This window comes from Balaenoptera ricei, chromosome 6 (genome assembly GCF_028023285.1).
Source record: "Balaenoptera ricei isolate mBalRic1 chromosome 6, mBalRic1.hap2, whole genome shotgun sequence".
Classification (NCBI taxonomy): Eukaryota; Metazoa; Chordata; class Mammalia; order Artiodactyla; family Balaenopteridae; genus Balaenoptera; species Balaenoptera ricei.
Window position 1 is genome coordinate 89,389,264 of NC_082644.1, and position 15,319 is coordinate 89,404,582.

Consider the following 15,319-nt stretch of genomic DNA (forward strand, 5'->3'; position numbering starts at 1 on the left):
GCCATAGTGCTATCTTCTTATGAACTATTTAAAACAAAGCCTGCCAGTGGGAAATATAAATTTCCACACATTATATATCACACATTATTAGATGAAAAAGAAGCTAAGATGTAATCGACGTACAGTAAATTACACATGTGAGAAGTGAATAATCTGATGCATTTGACATATGTAGACATTTGTGAAGCCATCACTCCATTACATTGAATATGATCTCAATTATGCATATATGTATATAGAAAATGTGAAGAAAGTGATGCTAAGAACGCTTGTCTGGGTGAAAGGACTATGGGTAATTTTAAATTTATATCTTTCTAGATGTTTCTAACTTGCTACAAAGAAGGTGTACGACTTTAAAAATCAGAACAAATGTAGTATTTTAAAGTAATGATGTAATGAATTGAAAATAAAGCCCCTAACCCCGAACCCAAGTCCACCTCCCTGCAGGGGAGTCACACCAGATCACTGTAAGCTCCAAAGAAGGTGCTGCCTGCAGCCTGGCAGGCCCCTCAGCTCCACTGCACTTACTGTATTTCAGTTCCCAGGTGCTTGAGGGAGATATTCTGAAGGGCCAAGGGCATAGCAGGGGCCGGCTGCAAGGCAGCTGCCATGCCCACAAGCCCAGGAGGCGTTTTCACGGGACACAGGAACTCCTCTAGCTCCGCCTCCTCTTGCTCTGGGGAACAAAGAAAAGGAAAATCATCCATGCTGGGGTCGGGTCACTGCACTTAGAAAGACTAGACAGGGTGGAGACTGGAGAGGTGGGGCAGCCGTCTCCAGACAGCTAATCCAGGGCCTGCCAGCTTGCTCAGGGCTCCAGGAATGTCTTTCTGGGGAAGGTTTCGCAGGGGCCCTGGGTCCAGGAGGGTGTGGCTTGCTGCGGGACGAGAAGGGCTTCAGAGGAGAAGCCTACACCGCGGCTTCCTGTGTCTCCCCGCAGCGTCCTCAGGAGACTGGCGCCTGGTCATTATGGCAACCATGCCCACAGCAGGGGCTGGCCCAGAAGAGGCCCGCTGAGTGTGCTGAACCAAAGCCATTCTTCTGATAACCTGGTTCTTCTGATTTCAGGACACTCAGGAATTCTGTCTTCGGGAGGGTTTCTTGTTGCTTCTAGACTGAGGCGGAGCCGGCAACTGTGTCAGCTCAGGCTGCAGTTTCCCGCACAGCCAGGGCTGTTGGCTCTCCCGCAGATGGGAGTGGAGGGTGAGTAGAAGTGCAGAAGCAAAAGCAAACAAACCCTTCCCCAAAGAAAGCCCTTACAAGCATAAAACACCTAGAAGGTTCTCTGGGAAAATTACAGATGAGTATCATAAACCATAAAAAGGAGCATTTACTATGACAGTTAACAGTGTGCAGGTACACATATAATAACTGTATTATCAGGACAGTTCCCACACATTGAACACTCACTAGGTACCCGGCATTCTGCTCAGGGCTTTACATTCCTTTCCTCATTAATGATAAAATTCAATGTATTCGCTCACACATTCACTCAACAAATATCCAATGTGCCTGGCAGGGTACCAGATACTTGGGACGCAGGTGACAAAGACATGGCCCCCACCCTTGAGGGCTAGGGGGCAGAGACTGACAAGGACGCTGTGATTAGAACACAAGGTAACCATCCGCAAAAAGTGTTGAGGGCTCACAGAGAGTCCAGCAGGCAAAGTCCCGGAAGGCTTCCAAGAGGAGGCTGGCAAAAGGAGGAGGTGGCAGTGGAGCTTGGCCATAGAGAGTAAGCAGGAATTCGCCAGGCAGAGAAGAGGGGGCAGGGACGCCTCTGGTGCTGCTGAAGTGCACAGCACGAGGCGGGCACTGGGGGAGCAGGCAGAGATGAGATGAGGAAGGATGAGGCCTGGGTCTGGTGCTAAAAAGCTGGGACTGGGCCTGGGACATAGAGGGCGGCCACGGAAGCGGGGTGGGGCTCAGGCGCTCATTTGAGAAAGCTCGCTCAGGCTGCAGTGAAGAGGTTGGGTCTGAGGTGGCAGGCTGGGACATGGGGACACTGGAGGGGAGACTACTGTGGTTTTCTAGCTAAGAGTTGAGGCCTGACCCAAGGCAATAGCAGTGTGGGCCTAGATCTGACGTGTAGGCCAGAGGGTAGACATGGCCAGCCCAGGTGACTGGACCGGCTATCTGAGATCCAGGAAGGGGCAACTAGGTAAATGAAGCCCATTTACTGAGGGAAGGAAAAGTGGGGAGAAGGGTAAGGGCAGATGAGCTCAGTCTGTAAAGCATCCGGGTAGCAGGGTCTAGGAGGTGCCCAGCCGCAGGTCCTGCCCTTGCCCATTGGGCTTCCCTGTCAACTGAGGGTGAGGCATGTTAGACACACTGCAGCTCGGTGGGTGGTCTGTCTCAACTGTGAAACCTGCTGGTCACAGTGCTGGCTGCAGCATGGGGGTAGGAGGGTATGAGCTCCCGGACTCCTCCATGCTGGGATGTTTTAGGATTTGGGATCATGTGGGCCACCTGGAGGGGGTGAAGCTTCTGCCCACGGCAACACTGGGGATAAGATCACGGATCTACCCAACTCACAGCACAAAAGCATTTATGTAAGAAGCAACAACAATAACTGCATTTTCTCATTAACCTTCCTCACAGCAACTCTGTGAAAGTTTCATTTCTTGAGATCTTCCCGTAATTGTCATCATCGTAAAAGTAACTGACATCTACTGAGCTCTGACAATGTGCAGGCATTGTTCCAACCCTTTAAGGTGTAAGGATTCATTTAATCCTCATAATAACCCTAAGGAGTAGGTATTCTTTATAAACCTCATTTTACAGGAAAGGAAACTGAAGCTCAGAAAGGTTAAGCAACTTGCCTAAGACTGCACAGGATTAGGATCTGAGCCCAGCCAGCCTGGCCTCAGAGCCCATATTCTTGCCCTTGATGCTATACTGTTGCCCTAGCTCATCCTGAGTCACATCCCTGGCTCTCTGCTTCTTTAGCAGAGGGGTCCTCCCACTCACTCCCAAAAGGAGGGTAAAGGCTTGGTCACCAAGAGCCCTGGGTGTGTGGGCAGGAGGCAAGCCCGTTGGGTACCTAGCTCGAGGCGCAGGGCGGGCCCATTCCCAGCCAGGGCAGCGTCAGGGACGGCGGGAGGTGCAGGCGGGCTGTTGTGGAACTCCCAGCGCTTCATCTGCAGCTGCTGCAGCCAGTATAGCATCGCTTGCTTGGTGGCGGCCTGAGAAGCACAAGGGTTAGTTGGCAAGGCCCCGTGCCCGCATGGTGGCACTGGGTGTAGGATGCGGGAAGGTCATGGGAGGCTTGGCAACTCTCTCCTTCCCAGAAAAAAAAAAATTGTCACTGCGGGTGACACCTCTGAAACACCACATGCTTCTTGGCAACAGAAGACAATCGGGCTCTGATCTCCCACTCAGAGGTTCCTTAACCTTTCTGGGCCTCAGTTTTCTCATCTGTCCTACGGTGATGATAACACTCATTTCAGGGTGGTTATGAGGGTGATATGAAGTAAGGAAGGTAAAGTGTCCAGCATAGTTCCTGACATGCAGTAGGTGCTCAAAATGTGCTCACTGGATAAAAGAATTTGGAGGTGTTAAGAGAGAGGGAGAGAGCTTTGAAATTCTGACCTGGCTGGGGCCCTAGTAGCATCATTACCTCCCTGTGTGACATCTCAGTGTCCTAGCTGACTTTGTGGAATGGGGAGAATCTCTCCTGTTTTGGGGATGATGTGATTGGGGACTGGAAAGCCATATGCACACAACATTGTGGCACCCTCCAGGCAGCCCACATGAGGTATGGTTGATGCTGGTCATTAGTCTCCCAGCACTGGATGGTCCACATACCTACTCTCACTTCCATTATGTTGCCGGATCCTCCACTGGGGAGGCAGGGCGGGAGTGATCAGCCCCTTCCATAGATGGAGAAACTAAGGCTTTGAGGTCGCCCAGGCAGGTGGTGGCAGAGCTGGTCCCAGAACCCGGGTCTCCCACTTCTAGACCAGAGATTTGTTTTAATTTACAGCCAGGAGATCGTGACTTACATAGAGAAAGCCTAGGATCGGTTGGGCTGCAGAAGCTGGGCAGCTCGCTGGGAGTGGATGGTGAGCCTCACAGAGCTGCCCACAATCAAGGCCATGCGAGAACATCAGCAGGCAACCAGGGCAAGCCCCCTTCTCAAGAGGACCACGGTGAGGTGTGCACAAGGCTAGGGGGCTCCCTGAAAGAGGCCCTCGGCCTGTCATGGAGGTATCAAATCAGATAAAATGATGCCCACCATTCTTCTCTTTCTATATACTTTCCCTGAGAGACCTCAGCCCCTCCCAGGGCTTCACCATGACCTTGTGCTGACAAGCTCCCGCCCATACCCGAACAGCCCATTTTATTAATTCATTGGACAGGTGTATATTGAGCATCTGGTATACGTGTCAGGGACTGTGGAAGGCACTGGTGAGCCCACACACACGGCCCTATCCTCTTGGAACTTAAGAGTCTACTGAGGGGGACATATAACTATATACCCTGTGGTTTCCTCATCCTGGGTTCCCTCCTGTCAGTGACTGCCCCAACCAGGCAGTCAGCCAGTTACACAAGCCACCCTTGACCCCTCCCTCACATCCTTAGTCACCCCCATTTGTCTCCCTCCCCACTGCTACAGCTCTAGCTCGGCCGTCATTCTCTCCTGACCACTTCCTGATGGACTCCCGAAACACAGCCTGGCCTTCTCCTAACTTGTTCTCTACCCAAAAGCCAGACTGACCTTTCTCGACATTCTAATCTCACAGTGCTTCCTTGCTTAAGGCTCTGACAATTTCCCACAGCCCATAAGACAAAATCCAAGCTCCCTGGCCTCACAAATGCCCTGCCCCTGGGCCTCTGCTCTTCCACTCCATCTTGTGGGCCCCTCTATACCCAAGGCTCCTGGGATTTGCCTGGACATTCCAGACTGTACCATGTTTTCCTATGTTTACTCATGCGGCTCTCTTGGCCTGGAATATCCTTCTCCCTCTGTCTGCTTGTAGAAAACCGATTTTCTCTTTCAAGCGTCAAGGTGTGGTTGCCCCCTTCCCACCCCACCCCCACTCTGGCCCATGAGGCCCTCTCTGGAGAGCCCCACCTACTCAGTGGAACAGACCCTTCCTGTCACGGCACCTTTCTGGAATAGACTTATCATACTGTCCTTACAGAACATTTTACTGCGCATGCCAGTCTCCCTGTCGGTCTCTCACAAGACCTTAAGTGGTTTGAGCCCCAGGGGGCAGGTCTGATTCTGCGCCACACCCCAGTGCCTAGCACAGTGCCAGGCACACACACGGATCAATGGAATAGTAAAAGGCACATTAGCGACCCTGTAGACAGCATTCAATGTGTGGGAGCAGACACATGACCCATAAGCCATGTAACCCTAAAATGCCTGCCCTCCTGGCCTGGAATTTCTAATTTGCATTATTTTTGCTGATCCCCCCCACCCCCCAGCCTGGTCACTAGCCTGGCCCAGACAGTAAAGTGGAACTAAAGCTGTGGGCTATATCCAGGGGGCTCAAGAGATGCCCAGTTGGCTGGAAGTAGGGGTGGAGGTGTGGGAAGACAGGGTAGGGGGCCAGGGAGGAGGCAGTCTTCTGGCACACTCTCCTCTGATGATTGTGAATTCTAGAACTCTTAGCCCACACCTGTCTTTCCAGTTAAGTTCTAGGGCACTTCCTCTTGACATGACATGAACTTTCTGACCTCGGTTCTATCACTATGTGTGTTCATTCAACAAATATTTATTGAGGACCCACTAGGTGCCAGGCTGTATTCTAGGCACTGAGATTAATTCAGGAACTTGTAGGTGCCTGTGATGTGCCAGGTGCTTACACATCCTGTTATAAATCTCACAAACTATCTAGGTACTAAGAGGTTAACTTGCCCAGAGTCACACAGCTAGTAAGTAGCTGATGTAGAATTTGAATCCAAGCCTGTCTGATTTCAAAGCACATGGCCTTTGCACTGCTTCAGGCTTTCTCAGTTAAATATGATAATAAAACAAAACCTACTGATGAGAAAACAGATTTAGACGTGCATCAATGAACAATCTAGGTTGATCAGTGAAACCTAAGTATTTATCTCCCAATCTCTGCCAACGTTTTCTCAGCATTCACTCCCTTTGGCCACAACATCAAGAAAAGTAATTCAGGATCCGGGCCTTGAGAGAGGATGGCAAAGCTCATATCTTGACTATACTTCAGCCCCAAGTAAGAAAGTTAAGGTAACAGCATTGTTAGCCACACCTAAAAGTAAAAGTTTTGACACAGTACTGAGAAGTAGAAAAGCTATGGGATTCCAAGTGTGGGCTATACCACTTTTTAGTTGTGTGACCTCGGACCAGTCACTTCATCTCTTTGTGACTCAGTTTCTTGATCCGTAATATGGGTCTATCATCCCGGGTTTTGTTGCGGGAACCCAATGAGGAAGTGGGTGTGAATGTGCTTTGGAAAGTACAAAACCCTGGGCACCCAGGGTTCACTGGGCTGATCAGGGTCGGTGATGATCGTAAGTGTACTGTGACCACCCACCTGCGCCCTGCTGTGCCCTGGGATCTCATCCCAGCTGAAAAGGAAAAAACTGCTCCATTTACCTTCAAGGTAATAATCCGGCTGGGAGTCTTGATTTCGAAAGTCCCCTCCTCGGCGTCCGCCTTGCAGTCAAAGACTGCACTGGAGAGGTCGATACTGTCCAAGGGATTTGCATCCTGCGCGGTCCGCGAATAATACAGGTGGCATTTCCTCTCGTCGTAGAAGAACCAGCGGGATTTCCAGCCCCGGATGGGCCCTTTGCCGCCAAACTTACTTAAATATCCACAGAGTTTCTTGGGGGCCGTCTCCAGGGGCCGGGCGCAGCCTTCCGACTCCTTGGGAGACAACACGTCGGGGTCCCTGGCCAAGTCGGCAGGCTCTTCGGACCCGGGTACGGGGGAACTAGACTCCGCGGGTTTCTCCTGGGTGCTCTCCATTGCCGAGGGACTGGAGGTCGGCGGCCCAATTCCCGTCAAATCTCGGAAACTCAGGTGACACCTTCCAAGAGGGAGGTTTCCGGACAGGGGCGGAGCCAGTGGTGACCTGCCCCCAGGAGACAACGGAGGGACCCGGCTGGCTGCGGTGTGTGCGCCTCCTTGATGGAAAGCCTAGTAGGGGCTGCTGGCTACGCCCATCCGAACCTCTCTGCAGCCAGGGCACGCCCCCTGCCGGCTCCTCCCACTCCGCCTTCTTCCGGCTTTTCCTCCGTGCCTATCCGCCATCTTTACTGGGGGCACCTTCGGGCGTGAGGCGGTCCTCAGGTTGAAGGCGTGGTGACCCTGAGCTAGGTTAACCGGCGAAAGGGAAGCTGGAACAGACGTCCGTCCCCGACTACGCTGCTCTGGTAACTCGCGTAATGATGTGGATGGGTGGTCTCTTCTCGCGCCTTATGGGCCTCCCGCCTTTTTTCCCCAGGTGCCGCTCGGGTCACCGTCGGACGGCGGACCGCGCGGCCATTAGTTGAAAGGGACGCCCGGCTCGGTGACGCCACTTCCGGCGCCGCTCAAAGCGCGCGTGGCTCGTGGGCGCTGCCAGGGGCTTATTATCCGCGGGGCTAATTTAGCACCCCCGTGACTGAGCTCTGACGGCGGCGGCTTCTGCTCGCTCGGTCCCACCTCACGCTCGCCTCCTTCCCTGGCTGCTCGCGTTATATGGGGTGCCCGGGCCCGGCTGCTGCCTTTCTGGAATCCAGTGCCTGGACGGAGTTGGGCTCAGTAAATTGGGTAAATAAACAAATATGTATCTAGGCCCTGACAAGCTCGGTCAACTTAATGCCTCATTCTACCTCTTGTCCTTAAGTTTCTCCCCTTCCCTTTTGTCTTAGGCGCATCCCTCTACTTGGGCTGTGGAGCCCGTTTCCTTCCACCTCTTTAGGGGCATCACGGTTCTCCTCCAGCCCTTTCTTATCTTCACTCCCTTTAGCTTCTCCCCCTCTGCAGTCCTTAAAATTCTCATTGTTGGGGGGCAAATTATGCTCAGAGACTGAGATTGTCTTTGCCAGTAATTTATTTAACACCGGTTAACTGCAGGAATTATCATTTATAATAGTATTTCACAAGTCAGTAGCATACAGGATAATAATGTCTTTTAACAAGCTAATAAATAACATCCTCCAAACTGTAACAGGGCCACAAGGCTAAAACTTATGGATGGTTTCTAAGCGAAATGTTTACTGTCTTCTCCCTCTGTTCCTGGGAACTAAAACTTACATTCTTGTTACTGTGCATTCATTGTTCCTGATTAACGTGGGCGGGCCTTCTTGCCGTGTTTGCTTGTTGCTCTTAACCGTAGCCCCAAGACTTTCCTTTAAATACACCTGCTTTCTCCCCAGAAGGCAGGACGGTAGTTTTCAGGACATTAGTCTGCTACCCTTCTCATCTGCTGGCAATCAGTAAATTTCTCTTTCCTTTATCCTCAAAACCTTGTCCTTGTTATTCTCATTTGGCATCAGGATTAGGACCGAATTTTTGGTAACAAAATTGGCTGAGCCAGCCAGGAGGCACGTCGGCGCCCCTGTGGTGTGCATCCCGCTCTCGACCTCCCACCTAACGCTGTCCGAGCAGAGGGGGGTGCCCTGGGTTGGGCTTGGAGCCCTTGCCTGTGGGAGTGCTGCCTCCTGGGGAGAGAGTGAGGGGCTGTCCCAGCGGCTGGAGCCCCATCTTACTCCCGTCCCTCTCCTTGAAGAGGACGTGGTCTCCTGTAGCTTGAACCTTCTTTGAGGAAGAGTTGCCACACCTTGGCCATTTGGGGAAGTGCCTCCCGCCCCCCGCCCCTTGGTTCCACACTTTTGGGGAAGGTTGTGAATCTTCCAGCCTGTTAGGAGGCATTTGTGGCGCCGTTGGTGTGGAAGTCATGGTTGAGTGGGACCAGGGAACCCAGCGAAGTCGTTCCCTTTTGTTCTCTTTTGAGTTTTGAAAGGTTCCTGTTTGTTTAGTTGGCCTTCGTTTTGATATATTTTGGGTTGGTTCCTTTGTTGTTGTTCTTTCGTCATTTGTCTGCTTTTAAACATGGGAGGTGCCGTTTTAATTCCATCTGAAAGTCCTTTGGGAAGAATTCTGGCCGAATGGCCAACTTATAGCTATAAGCCTTTGTCTAAAAGGAAAATGGGAAATGAGAGCTCTTTTCCATCTTGTAGTTGTTCCCTAGGGTGTATTTTACACAACTGGGGGATTTTTAGTATGCTCCTAGTAAGAGAAAGTTAAATGATGAGAATTCATTGAAGGTCTAGATCATTTTTTAATAAGATAAAACACTGGACACAGACTGCTAGACAAGTCTGAGTTTGCCTACTTTTGTCTTCTTATGAGAGAAAAACTAAAGATGTTTGGGTTTATTAGATACACATCTTTTACCACATCAAAGAAAAATTATGCTGTGGAAAAAAATGTATATTTTTAGAGGTTATGGAATATGTTCTTAAGTTTGCCAGTCAGGAAATACTGGTATGACAAACAGTTCATAATTGCTTGCTTCTTGGTTTTCATTTTAAGGGTTAAAAATTGTAATATATGTGCAATTAAAAACTACTAGAAATAATAAGGGAAACATTTCAGTATGTAAATAAAGTAGGATACATGTTGTCGGTAAGAGAAGGTGAGAAGAATGGAGATATTTTTGTTAAGGGAAAAGAGTAATTTTGTCCTGAAGCTAGTTATTTCTAAATGAGGGGGAAAGAGAGGAGGACAAACTTATACGGATATAGGAAGTGATGGAACGGTTGTGGGAAAGGAACCTTGAGAAGAGAGTTTTATGCGTGGTCAAAACTGGCTAAGATTAGATTGAATTTAATTAAGTAGATGAATTTGTTATTAAAAGTGAGCTGGTACAAGGCTGGATTTTGGTTTACTCTCTGTCAAGAGAATAGTTTTTCCTGGAATGTTGAGCTGCTTTTGATAACAAACTAAGTTTCTTCACTTTTTAAGTGATCTTTAGTGATCTATTGTAATGTTCTTTATTTGACTCTGAAATCTTTTATTGTTACTTTTGTTAAAATAAGTGTTGTTTCATAGTGACTTATGATCCTATTTGACCAGGTGTTTTAAAACTTTTTGATATTTTTGACAAACTTCCCAAGGATCAAATTCTAAATGAAGTTCTTTTAGCCTCTAACTAACTTTGGGATGTTTCAATGGGCCCCTGAGTTATCTCAGAGAGAAATTTTAAATTAATTTGAATTATTTTGTATGTTAAATTACATTGGAAACATTGTCAGGTGAGTGGTGATAAACCTTTTTACGTTATATTGTATGAGTAAATCTTATTAAAATAAATGTTCTAGAAATTAGATGAAGTTCCTAAAATTTGGATGTATCCTGGTATTGTTATCAGTCATAATTCTAGTTATTATCTTAAAATGTACGTCATAACACTCAGTTAAGCTTCTTTGTCAACTGCATTGTAATCAGATCTTTAACCGTCACCTTTATGTTTTTTGTCATTCATAGTTATTATTTCACTCTGATGCTTTGCAAAACTGCTTCATCTTTAAGACGAATCATAGAAAGGACTTTTTGACAAGTACAGCTTTCTGATAACTTTCAGATCATACTGCTGAATTGGGTAGAAATTACAATTCTAATGGAAACCCTGATGGTTTCATAAACTGTTAGCAAAAGGATTAGTTACATAGGCTGAGTGAACTGATGAATATGGTTGTAATTTTTTGGTTTTTATCTGAAATATTACTGGCTTTTAATCTGTGTTTTTCAGATGTAAAGAAACCTTTCCCCTTAAGCTAATTATGATTTATAACAACTTGGTAAATTATACCCTTGTAAGTAGAATTGAAGCATTTATCTTTGCTTTCTATCTGATCCCTCCAGAGCTTGGAAACTCTTGGGTTCCCAGAAGTCTTGTCAGATGAATGAGGAAAATCACCTCCTGTCAGGTGCAGGAATCTCAAGATATTCTGGAGACCTGGAGAAGAGAGGAATTTACCCAAATCTATAGATATCACAGGCAGAATCTGAAGGCAAGCCATTAGCATGGCTTTCCTAGCCTTGAGGGGCCTTTTAAAAGTTTGATCTGGGATTCCTAATGAAAAGTTCCAGTGCAGCCAGTTTAAGAGAGCCTATATGAGCAATTACACTTATGCAAATAATCAGGCCAAGTTTATGGAAACCAGGCTTATTTTGAACAAATTAGTCTTAACACGTTATTATTATTTTTTATAAGATACTTAAATATATATATTTATTTATTTATTTATTTGGCTCTGTGCTGGGTCTTAGTTGCGGCACGCAGAATCTTCGTTGCTGCATGTGCGGTCTTTAGTTGAGGCGCGTGGGATCTTTTAGTTGCGGCATGCGAGATCTTTTTAGTTGCAGCATGTGGACTCTTAGTTGCAGCATGCGGGATCTAGTTCCCTGACCAGGGATTGAACCTGGGCCCCCTGCATTGGGAGCGTGGAGTCTTAACCACTGGACCACGAGGGAAGTCCCTTTAACACATTATTGACTGGAGATGTATTAATACATCTTTTGTTACCCGAATGTTATTGACCGGAGACTTATCAATATGTTTTTAGGGAGTGATACAATTAATATCACCGTGTGAAGTTGTTAAAGCTTAAAATTGATCAAGGGTTGGGACTTCCCTGGTGGTGCAGTGGCTAAGAATCTGCCTGCCAATGCAGGGGACACAGGTTTGAGCCCTGGTCCAGGAAGATCCCACATGCTGCGGAACAAGTAAGCCTGTGCACCGCAACTACTGAGCCTGCGCTCTAGAGCCTGCGAGCCACAATTACTGAGCCCACGTGCCACAGCTCCTGAGCCTGCGTGCCACAAATACTGAAGCCCGTGCGCCTAGAGCCTGTGCTCCACAACAAGAGAAGCCACTGCAGTGAGAAGCCTGTGCACTGCAATGAAGAGTAGCTCCCACTCGCTGCAACTAGAGAAAGCCTGTGCACAGCAACGAAGACCCAACACAGCCAAATAAATAAATAAATAAATAAATTAATTAAAAAAAATAAAAATAAAATTGATCAAGGGTTCATTATACAACTTATGATTGTTGTTATCGTTCACATTTTGCTCCACTAGGTTTTTGTTCCAACCTTGTGTATATTATAAACGCAAGCTTATTACTGTAAAATTTTCAAAAATGATGCATCACGAGATTTTGGGTGAAGAAGAATTTTTTGATGAATTTTATGCAGATATTTTCTCTGATTGTCTGAGCGACATATATACTAGTATCCTGGAAAGTGATAGTTCTTCAGAATATAGTTCTGATTCAGACGATGTGAATGTTAGACCAACAAAAAGACAAAAAACCTTAGTGATTGATTCTGATACAGAAAGTGAAAATGAAACTCACAGTGGTGGAGAATGCTCCTTTGCTTCTACAGAAGAGTGGATTGAAGACAGCATTTGACAGAAATTAGAAGACTTTACAGGTGTGTCAGGTGTAACTATTGAATGTAATAACCCGCAAAGTGTTAGTGAAATAACAGCATTAATTTTTGGTAACGACTTTTTCGAGTTGGTCACTTTTCAAACAGACTTGTATCATCAACAGAATGAAAAGTCATATAAAAATTAGGATAAGGCTTTAAAGTGGAGTGATGTAACCAGTAGTAACATGATGTTTCTTGGATTAATAATTTTGATTGCACAAATAAGAAAGTCACACTGGGCGCCCCTGTGGGCGGGCCGGACTTGGCGCTCGCACCCCTTGGCTGCAGCCCGGCGCCCGCTCCGCCTTCCACTTACGATGCGCGGTCGGTCGAGCCGGTGTATGTGCCTCAATAACATGTCGGCCCCGCTGCCCGCCATTGTGCCCGCCGTCCGGAAGGCCACCGCCGCGGTGATATTCCTTCATGGATTGGGAGATACAGGGCATGGGTGGGCAGAAGACTTGGCAGGTATCAGAAGCGCCCACATCAAATACATCTGCCCGCATGCACCGGTTATGCCTGTAACGTTAAATATGAACATGGCCATGCCTTCTTGGTTTGACATTATTGGTCTTTCACCAGATTCACAGGAAAATGAAACTGGAATTAAACAGGCAGCAGAAAGTGTAAAAGCTTTGATAAGGCAAGAGGTGAAGAATGGCATTCCTTCTAACAGAATTATTTTGGGAGGATTTTCTCAGGGAGGAGCTTTATCTCTGTACACGGCACTGACCACACAGCAGAAGCTGGCCGGCGTCACTGCTCTCAGCTGCTGGCTGCCCCTGTGGGCTTCCTTTCCACGCGGTCCTATCAGTGGCTTGAATAGAGACATTTCTATTCTTCAGTGCCATGGAGATTTGGATCCTTTAGTTCCCCTAATGTTTGGTTCTCTTACTGCTGAAAGGCTAAAAACATTGGTAAATCCAGCCAATGTAACCTTCAAAACCTGTGGAGGCATGATACACAGTTCATGTCAACAGGAAATGATGGATATCAAGCAGTTCATTGATAAACTCCTAACTCCTATTGATTGATGTCACTAAGAGGCCTTGTGGAGAAGTACACACCAGCATCATTGTAGAGTATAAGCGTTTTCCTTTGTCCGATCTTGAAACCTCGAATGTTTGCAGTGTTAAAATGTTTTACAAATACACACCAACGACACAGGCTAAATAAATCTCCTCATGGAAAATTTATGATCTTTTAAGTTTCTATGTATGTATTTGTGTAACATGATCCAGAATATATTAGTATTAAAATAGGTGAAGCAGCTAGCTTCTTTCTCCCAAATGTAATTCAGCAAAATAATAAAATACTGCAACCAGATTTTTTATTACATCCCTTGAAAATTATTAGTATGCTTAATGAAAACTTGTTCAGGTATAAATGAGCAGTTAAGACATAAACAGTTTATGCATGCTGTGACTTAGACTCTGGACTTATTCCCCAATTGCTTAGTCACCATGCAGTATCTGTATATACATTTTTAAAATTAATTTATTTAATTTTGGCTGCGTTGGGTCTTCATTGCTGCACACGGGCTTTCTCTAGTTGCGGTGAGCGGGGGCTACTCTTTGTTGTGGTGCGCGGTCTTCTCATTGAGGTGGCTTCGCTTGTTGCGGAGCTTGGGCTCTAGGCGTGTGAATTTCAGTAGCTGTGGTGTGAGGGCTCAGTAGTTGTGGCTCGCGGGCTCTAGAGTGCAGGCTCAGTAGTTGTGGTGCACGGGCTTAGTTGCTCCATGGCATGTGGGATCTTCCCGGACCAGGGCTTGAACCCATGTCCCCTGCATTGGCAGGCAGATTCTTAACCACTGTGCCACCAGGGAAGTCCGTGTATTTTTATATATGTGTTCATACGTACTTAATGATTATAATACATAATAAGAATAAGGTGTTATTACATTATTCCTAATAATAGGGATAATGCTTCTAAGTGTCAATAAAGAGTAATATTGCTGTCTTCAATTAATGGCCCTTTTATTTTGGGGATCAGGTTTTTCTTTCCTGAATATAATTTCTACTTAATATTCTTTTTTCCTCTCTAGAAAAGAAATGTGTTCTTTCTTCTTTTATATCCTTCATAACGGACCAAATATTGCCTACTTGCCATAGACATCTGCTGTCAATACGTGCTGTAATTTGACATTCTGAATCACAGACGTGACGGCATTGAAAACGTATTCATACTTGTAGAAAGAAACCAGACATCCCTTCAAAGTTTCTACACTACTTCTTAAACTGGACCTTTGTCTGCCGTTTAGGCCGGCAGAGTTACTTGAATCTTCAGTCCAGGTAACGAGAATAATTCTGTGTTTGTATTTTTCTGTAATTAACTGAAAGAATAATTAGGTCATATTCTAGTATGTTCTGAAATATTTAAGACTGATCTTACAAATTGTAATTTCTAAGATGATTTGCTCTAAGATGATTCTCCTCGTAGCATAGAGTTTTAGTTTACTTAGTTTGCACATATGTTTGAAACCGACTGCTGTAGGAAATGAACAGTCCATTCAAAAAATTTGCTTTACTTTTTTCTGCCAATGAACTTATTTGAAATTTTCACTGTTGTCAGAGAGTTTCTGTGCAAACATAAAAGTAGCAATTATTTGATTTTAAATAGATTTTTCAGATTATTGGTTAACATTATTTGAAAGCAAGTTTATGGGTAATAAAAGTTAGTCAGAACTCAATACATATGGTGTAGTTACCACCCAGTTTAATATGTAGCAAAAATGTACACCTGATATTTCTGAACTGTTAATTTTTCTGCTGTATTCCAACTGGCTAGAACACAGTTAGGAATGCATCTTTATAAATGGGTGCTACTTGATGATGGAAATGATTTCGTATGGGCAGTATAGGATGTTAATAATGAAGCCATACGTTTATGTCTGGATTTACAGTTTTAA

At 46.2% G+C, this 15,319-nt stretch overlaps 2 protein-coding genes and 1 long non-coding RNA gene across 7 annotated transcripts in view; 2 read left to right on the forward strand and 1 right to left on the reverse strand.

Annotated features, from left to right (window-relative positions):
* Positions 1-7,466, reverse strand: part of TBC1D2 (TBC1 domain family member 2) — a 41,924-nt gene extending 34,458 nt beyond the window's left edge. Inside the window, exons 1-3 of one of the 4 annotated variants that reach the window (XM_059925139.1) lie at positions 6,578-7,464; positions 3,044-3,185; positions 529-676 (exon numbers count right to left, since the gene is read on the reverse strand). In XM_059925139.1, coding sequence (XP_059781122.1) covers positions 529-676; positions 3,044-3,185; positions 6,578-6,952 — 665 coding nt within the window. In that variant the 5' untranslated portion in view covers positions 6,953-7,464. Of the gene's footprint in view, positions 1-528; positions 677-3,043; positions 3,186-6,577 lie in introns of all 4 variants that reach the window. The other 3 variants (XM_059925140.1, XM_059925142.1, XM_059925143.1) reach the window with 3 other exon arrangements.
* The window catches only part of LOC132367210 (uncharacterized), a 50,932-nt gene continuing 42,850 nt past the window's right edge, over positions 7,238-15,319 (forward strand). The window contains exons 1-2 of one of the 2 annotated variants that reach the window (XR_009503725.1): positions 7,238-7,359; positions 14,456-14,702. This is a non-coding gene — a long non-coding RNA (uncharacterized LOC132367210). The remainder of the gene's footprint in view (positions 7,360-14,455; positions 14,703-15,319) is intronic. The other variant, XR_009503724.1, reaches the window with a different exon arrangement.
* On the forward strand, positions 12,565-13,739 carry LOC132367901 (acyl-protein thioesterase 1-like). The gene has a single exon (XM_059926508.1). The coding sequence runs from the start codon at positions 12,597-12,599 to the stop codon at positions 13,443-13,445; it is 849 nt and encodes a 282-aa protein (XP_059782491.1). The 5' UTR covers positions 12,565-12,596; the 3' UTR covers positions 13,446-13,739.